The sequence below is a fragment of the Equus quagga genome, chromosome 13 (genome assembly GCF_021613505.1).
Source record: "Equus quagga isolate Etosha38 chromosome 13, UCLA_HA_Equagga_1.0, whole genome shotgun sequence".
NCBI lineage: Eukaryota > Metazoa > Chordata > Mammalia > Perissodactyla > Equidae > Equus > Equus quagga.
Window position 1 is genome coordinate 100,922,964 of NC_060279.1, and position 7,701 is coordinate 100,930,664.

At 59.9% G+C, this 7,701-nt stretch overlaps 1 protein-coding gene across 1 annotated transcript; it reads right to left on the reverse strand.

Annotated features, from left to right (window-relative positions):
* Nucleotides 1-595: 595 nt before the first annotated feature.
* Nucleotides 596-7,440, reverse strand: LRFN3 (leucine rich repeat and fibronectin type III domain containing 3). The gene is made up of 3 exons (XM_046681171.1): nt 6,316-7,440; nt 3,474-4,910; nt 596-1,214 (listed from the first exon to the last, which is right to left on the reverse strand). Exons 2-3 carry the CDS (start codon nt 4,892-4,894, stop codon nt 749-751), a joined length of 1,887 nt encoding a protein of 628 aa, XP_046537127.1. The 5' UTR covers nt 4,895-4,910; nt 6,316-7,440; the 3' UTR covers nt 596-748.
* Nucleotides 7,441-7,701: the final 261 nt, after the last annotated feature.

Here is a 7,701-nt window from a genome sequence, read left to right on the forward strand (position 1 = left end):
TGGACAGAATCCTCCATGGCTCCCTAGTCCTATGAGGCCAGAGTCTGAGCTCCTCAGCCTGGGGGTCCTGGCCCCGCTCACCCTTCCTGCCTCATCTCTACCACTGCACCCCCAGTGCCTAGCACTTACTAAGTCCTAGCTTGTGCTGTGTCCTCTGCCTGGAACCTTTCCCTCTGCTCTTTGCCCAATTATCTCCTTCAGATGTCATTCTCAGGTCACGTCTCCCCCAGGAAGCCCTCCCTGACCACACCCTAGGCCGAGTCAGGCATCTTCCCTGGGCTCCCACAATCTCCTCAGCTCCCCTCATTGCCACATCTCCGATCACTCCAAGCTGTCACTGTCTGAGGACAGAGCTTGGGGCTCTGTGTGTCACCATGGTGTGACCCAGCACAGGGCACACCCAGAGAGGTCACTCACAGAATGTCTGTTGACTGAATGGATGACCATCGTCAGCCTCATCCAGGGACCTCAGACAGCGCTGTGGGGGTCTCTCCCCAGAGATAGCACCCACCCCCCAGCTCCAGACCCCTGCATGATCCCCCCACCCCAACAGACAGAGACAAGGGCAAGAGCCCAGGCCCAAGCTTAGAAAAATAGGACTTTCTTGTTGTGCCCTGGTGCCCCCGACACCCTCCCCATCAGAGTTTTAAAAACCGTGAGCCATTTGGTGAGTCTGAGGCCAGGTCCCACCAGGTGCCTGGGTCCTGCCCCGCCTGGGGCCAGAAGGGCCACAGAGGTGGTTGCCAGGCTAGGGTCCCGTGGGTTCGTGGCTGGGCCCCCAGGGCTCACAGTCCAGCTGGACCACGGTGTGGGCCCTGGGTGCAGCGGGCTCAGGGGCGGGCGGGGCTGGCGCGGGGCCCAGGGCGCCGTTGGTCTGGGAGCAAACGCTGCTGACTGGCGCGGGGGCCTTGGCCTTGCCCGGGGGCTGGCCCCCGTGCACCTTGTAGCGCATAAGCAGCACAAAGATGAAGACCAGTACTGAAGCCACGATGACACCACCCAGCGCGATGATCATGGTGCCGCCCAGGAAGGGTGCGTGTGGGGCCGTGCATGGCCGCAGCGCCGGCTCAGTGGAGAAGCGGGCGCAGCCCACGGGCCGTGTGGCCGTCAGCCCGGTGGCGCTGTCCTCGTACACCGCGAGCACGCACAGGTCGTAGGTGCGGCCCGAGGCCAGGTCTGTCAGCAGGAAGGAGCGGCTGTCGGCCGGGATCATCCTGGAGGGACAGGCAGGTGGGGTGAGGTCTCTGGATGCCCAGCGGCCACCCTGCCCTCTGCCCCAGCCCTGCAGTCTGGAGGATTCCACTGCCCCGGCCCGCGGCCCCGCCCACTACCTCATTTCTCTCTAGACCCTGAGTCCTTCAAACCACAACCGGAAGTTACCTGTGGTTTTCTCTGTAGCCCACCCCTTGACTTCTCCCAGTCCTGTTTTACTTTGTCGCCAGCTGCCTGATCCCCGTCCTGCACGGCCACCCAACCCAATATCCCACCAGGCGTGCAGCCCTAATTCCCCCAGATTCCTGCTCAACTTTGTCCCACCCACCACCTGATTTCACTCTCCTCCCCGCTTCTCCCCAGCTCACTGCCGGAGTTCTTCAGTCTATCACCCAGCTTCCCGCCAGCCCGCCCCCCGAGTACCCTGTGGCCCTGCCACCAGACGTCTCTCCAGCTAGCCATCCAACTGTGTCCCAACCGTCTGACCTCCTTCTACCCCATGCCCACCTCCTTCTGGGTCTCCATCAATCTCCCCCTAATCCCACCTCCCAGTCTGCCTCCAGACCCTCACCCACCTTCCCCCTGTTCCCCGTCTGACTCTTCACCAGCTGTGCTGATTCCCTTTTCCAGCTGCCTGATTTTCCTCCGGGGTACAGCTAGAATTCTAATCCAACCGCTGATGCCTGCTTCCCCTCTAACCTGCCAATGCACGTCCCCCTAGCCCCACTGCCTTATTATTGTTATTGTTTCTCCAGCACTGCCTGCCAACGCTCCTCTCGTCTGACTCCGTTTTCATTAAACTGATGTGTCTCAGCCATTGCTGCTGATTTCTTTTCCTCCCTGTTGCCTTCTTTCTTTCCAGCTCTGTCTCCTGATGCCCTTTTATCTCTGTTGACTGGTTTCTAGAGATCCTTACCTTTCTCACATCCTTCTGTCCTTAGTACCCAATCCCACTCTATTTCCTTTTGTAGCAGAGCGCCCGGTTGGAGATTTAACTTGTTTTATAATCCGTTTTATTCCTAAACTGCTTTAACGAGGGAGGTACAGGGAACTGCATGATTGACTCGGGGAAGGTGACTATCTAGGACAGCATTTGTCCCCTCCCCGCCAGGCAAGGCGGACAGGACGTGTGTGATTGTCAGGTGTGGGCCCTCCGAGGGATCGATTGAGTGCTGCTGTCTAAGAGACGGAAGGAGGGAGCTTGCTGGATTTCCAGGACTAGAAAGGAAATCAAGTGACAATCTCTTGAGGTGTGGGCCCCTGGGGAGGGAAAGGGCACCCAGGGACTGGCTTTACAAGGTGCAGATCCTAGGCCCTGGGAGGGCCAGTCCTCTGCAGCCAGGCCTCGGGGCCCAGCCCGGCAGGGAGCCATCCAGGGCCAGCCAGACAAGGCTGGACTTGGGTGCAAGGTGTCACAGCCACCACTACTGACCACCTGTGGCCACCACAGATGTTCCCTGTGCCCGGCTCGGGCGCAGAAGATGTACTGACCCCCATCTCGGAGTATGTAAGCCCCAAGTTTGTGTCTGCAACAACAGAAGAGAGAAGGGAATCCTCAACAGGCGCAGACTCCCCAGTTCCCCTGCCAGGTGGAGCCTGAACTAGGCTTAATTCGATTTAGAACATCAAAAACTGAGAAGTCTCCATGACAGAACTCTCAACACGTGGAGCAGTTCCCACTGCACAAAGCCCAAGGCCATCTCTACTAACTTCCTCCCCTTCCGGCCTGAGTTTCTTTGCAGCACAGCTGCCTCAGTTTACTTTTCCTGTGACCCCCGTACCCTTCCCCCTGATCTCCTTTTCTTCCGCAGCCTGGCTTGTATCTGGCCCCGTTATCTGGAAACACCTGGTTCCTCTTTACCTTGACTTCTTAAATTGCGCCCCCCATTAACCTTTTACTCTTACTGCCTGATTGCCTTTTTATGTTTAACATTTACTTTTGCTGCCTTATTTCTTTTTACTCATGCAGCCTGATTTCTTTTATCCTCATTGCTTGATAAATTTTAGCCCTGTAGCCTGATTTATTTTACATTTGCTACCTAATTTATTTTGTCTCTACTGTCTGATTTCTTTTCACCACTGCTGCCAGATTTCTTTTACTCTCTCGGCCTGATTTCTTTGACCTTCGCTGTCTGACTTCCTGTGTAGCCTTGCAGCTCATTTCTCGGCTGTGCTGCAGCCTGGGGTATCAGTAGGTGGACTTCCAACCCTCCCTCCACCCTGCCCCCTACCCCCGAGCTGCCCGCGCCTAGACCCTGCACCTGTAGACGAGGATGTCATCGGCTGAGCTGTTGTACTGGATCTGGTACATGCGGATGCCTGGGATAGGCCGCTGATCTGGCCACTGGATGAGAGCAGCTGTGGCCCCATGCTCAGTCACCTGGACACCACGGTCAGCAGGGGGCCCGGTGTCAGCCGCCTTGGCGGAGGCGGAGGCAGAGGCGGCAGAGGGCGGGGTGAGGGCATCAGGATCCCCGTCCCGCGGGGGGTCACAGCTGGTGCTGTTGGCTAGCTGGGGGGGTGGCGGGGGACCCACGGTCAGCTCAACAGCAGCCGTGGCCTCGCCAGCTGCATTGGCCGCAATGCAAGTGAAGATGCCACCATCGCTCGGCTCGGTGACCAGCAGCTCCAGCGTCCCATTAGGGAAGGCGCGAGCGCGACTCGAGTTGCCCAGTAGCCGGCCCTGGGGTGACACCCAGCGCACTCGGGGCTCAGGGTCCCCCACTGCCCGGCAGCGCAGGGCGGCGGGCCGACCTGCAGGCACCGCCAGGGGCGGCGAGCGGTGAGTCACCACTGGGGGCTCGCACACAAACTCCTCCTCCCCTACGGCCCAGAAGTAGCGGCCACCGAGAGCAGGGGGGGAGGCGCAGGCCTCGAGGTCGTCCTCCCGTGCCAGCCGCCGCAGCCACACCAGCTCGCAGTTGCAGTGCAGAGGGTTCCCGCCGAAGGCCAGCACCAGGGCAGAGGCAGGGGAGCCGCGGGGCCTGGCCAGCAGGGGCAGGCGGGAGAAGAGTGGGTCGGGCGGGATGGTGGTCAGGCGGTTGGAGGTCATGTCCAGCCGCGCCAACTTGTGCAGGCGGGAAAAGGCGCCGGCAGGCACAGAAGCCAGCAGGTTGTGGTCGAGGCCCAATGTATTGACATTGCCCAGGCGGCCCAGAGCCTCCCAGGGCAGCTGCTCCAAGTTGTTGTAGGAGAGGTCGAGGTCCTCCAGGGTCTCCGCGCAGTCGTCCAGGGCACCAGCCGCCAGGGCTGCCAGCTGGTTGTTGCTCAGGATGAGGTGGCGCAAGTTGACCAGGCCGCGCAGCTGACCCTCGCCCAGCGAGGTCAGCCGGTTGCCGTCGAGGTGCAGGGCGCGCAGGGCGCGCAGGTCGGCGAAGGCGCCGGCCGCCACGTGGCGGATGGTGTTCCGCGACAGGCTCAGATGCAGCAGGCCCGTCATGTTGGCCAGGTCGCGGCGGCGCACAGCAGCAATGAAGTTGTCCGCCAGGCGCAGCTCGGCTGCCCGGCGGTCCAGTGACGGGGGCACGAACAGAAGGCCCGCCCCGGGGCACAGCACGCTCAGGGGTAGGGACTGTGTCTGGCAGCGGCAGCGGCGGGGACACAGGCTGGATGTGGCCGGCTGTGGTGGAGATGAAGCGGGGGCCAGCGGCAGCAGGCAGAGGAGCAGCGGGAGGACGGCCATCGCGGGCGGGGGCGGTCTGCAGGAAGAAGAGAGGCGTTAGGGCAGGCTGAGGCCAGCAGAAGGGTGCCAGAGGGGCTGGGGTAGTCTGAGAGCAGGAGAGGTCACAGTGGGCTGAGAGCAGAATGGTCAAAGATGGTCAGAGAAAGGAGTAGTCAGACAGATCAAAAGCCAGAGGAGATGGTCAAAGACTCAGAGAGACAGACGTGTCACAGGGGGACAGAGGGAGCAGAAGTGAACAAAGGGTCAGAGGGTAGGGAGGTGGTTAGAAATGGTTAGAGATGGTCAGAGGATGGGAGGGTTGGTCTTGGAAGGTAGAAGGTAAGTCAAAAGGCTTTAGATGAGGTCAAAGAGACATGGCCAAAGATGGTCAAGGAGAGGAGAGGTGGTGCTGGTGGTGAGGGCAAGGATTAGAAGTAGTCAGGCATGACCAGAGAAGAGAGGTGATTACAGATGGTCAAGAAGATGAGAGGTGGACAAAGAGAGAAGTGGTCAGGGATGGTCAGATTCAGGAGAGATGGTCAAAGGTGGTCAGAAATGGTCAAAAGCCAGAGAGGTGGTCAGAGAGAGTAGGAGAGGACAGACACATCTGAGATAGTTGGAGACGAGGACAGCTGGTTAGGATGATGGATGTGGAGAGAGGTCATCAGAGAGAGGAAAGGCAGTCAAAGATGTATGAAATGATCAGACAGCACCAATGATCAAGAGAGACAAGAGAAGAGAGTTGGTCAGTAAAGGCCAGAGATGGTCGGATGGCAGTAGACAGGCAGTTAGGGTCAGGGACGGTAGGAGGGCAAGAGAGACAGTGAAGAATGATCAGAGAGAGGAGAGATGGACAGAAGCGGCTGGAGAGAAGAGGGGTAGACGGAGATGGTCACAGTCACAGGTCAAGCCTTAGAGCCAGGGGTGGACAAGGGCAAGGGAGCCGGCGAACAGAGATGTCAAAGGTGGTCACTGAGTGAAGCAGTAGACAGAGGTGGCCGGAGAGAGCTGTGGACAGGGGTGTTAAAGAGGATCAAAGAGAGAAGAGGCAGACAGAGATGGCCATTGAGAGGAGCGGTGGACAGAAGTGTCACAGAGGATCAGAGAGAAGAGGTGGAGGAAGGAGACTAGAGAGAAGAGTGGTGGAGAGGGTCAGACAAGACAGATGTGGGAAGAAGGTGGAGAACAGGGTGGAGGGTCAGAGACCTGGAGATGCCATCAACGGGGGAAGAGGAGGTCAGAGGGGCAGGGCTGGCCAAATGGCCAGAGGGTTTGAGGCAGAGCAGGAGCTGGAGGTAGACCCTTAGGGGACAGGGGAATGTCTGTTTCCTGGGGAAATCCCAAGGGTGCCCAGGGGGACCTGGTCCTCACTTACCTCCACCCCCAGCCACAAAGTTCCTCCCAAGTCCCTCCCCACCATGGGGGTCTCCCAGTAGCCTTACCTGAGCTGGAAGCCACCCCAGGGAGCAATGTCCTCAGGCTCCAAGGGGGCAGGGGGCAGGGTTCTGGAGGGAGCACCTGGTCATGCCTTTCCTGTCCCCAAGGCCTCTGTTGTGTCTCAGCTCAGATCTGTGGCCACGGAGACTCTAGACCTTGATACTCGGGGTCCTGGATCTCCAAATATTGGGCCTCTAGGGTCCAATTTTAGAACCCAGACCCCGTTTGGGTTGCTGAGGGTCAGGGTCTCCCAGTTCCAGTCTTGAGATGTTAAATAGCCAAATGAAGAGTTTAGGGTCTGAGCCCCAAGCCCAGTCCTGGGATCCAATACTGGGGTGCTGGGTTCAGATATCGGGGTGCTTAGTAAAGATTTGGAGGTCTCTAGCTCCAAATTTCAGTATTCAGGTTTGCAGCAAAGACTTCAGGCCCAAACTCAGGTTTAGGCCCCTTAGAATGCCAGGGTTCAGATCTTGGAATTTGAGGCCTAATTCTTAGGGTTCAGGTCCTAAATAGTGGGTTCCACGGTATAGATATGGGAATCTGGTCCCAGATTTCAAGGTCCCAGGCGCAGAATTCAGAGTTGAGCTCCAGATTTGGGGTTTTAGGTGCTCAGTCTTGAGGTTCAGGCTCCAAATCTTGCCGTCCATATGCCAAATCTTGGGGTCCCAGGGACGGATGTTGAGATTCCAGCCCCAAATATTGGTGTTCAGGCTCCAGGTCTTGGGCTCCCAGCCCCAGATCAGGGTCCCAGGCTCAGGTTTCCAGATCCCCGGATCCAATCTCGGGGTGCAGGGCCCCGATGTCGGGGTGCGGGCCCTGGGTCTAGGGCGGCGGCGTGCCGGCTGGCTTCCCGGGCTGCGGCGGGGGCTGGCCGGGGGGGGGGGGAGCGGCGGCGGGGGGGGGGGGGGCGGCCAGGCAGCCCCCGCAGCCGGGGTGGGGCGAGGCCTGGGCGCGGACAGACGGACACACAGGGACTCGCGGGCTGGGGGCACCTCAAGGCAGGTGGGGGCGCAGGGGGGAGGGGCCACGCTCAGAGACCCCTCCCCCGCCGGGGCCGGGGCGGGGGCCGGGCGGGGGCAGGGCAGGCGGGCCGGGTCCGGGAGCTCCCGCGGCCTCCTCGCCGGGAACCCGGGGCCGCGCGCGCGCCCGCGCTTAAAGGAGCAGGCCCCGCGCGCGCCCGCGCTTAAAGGTGTAAGCAGCCCCCTTCTCTGCAAGGCGCGTCCCCAGCCCCACCTCCCAAGGAGTCGCCCCGGCAGTCGCTTGGGAGAGAGGATCCTTGGATACAGAGAGATATCCAGAGACAGAGAGCGGCACAGAGATAGAGAGAGACAGAGATAAAAAGATAGACAGACAGATTGAGAGACAGAGAGGAGTAGAATGAGAGAGAGAGG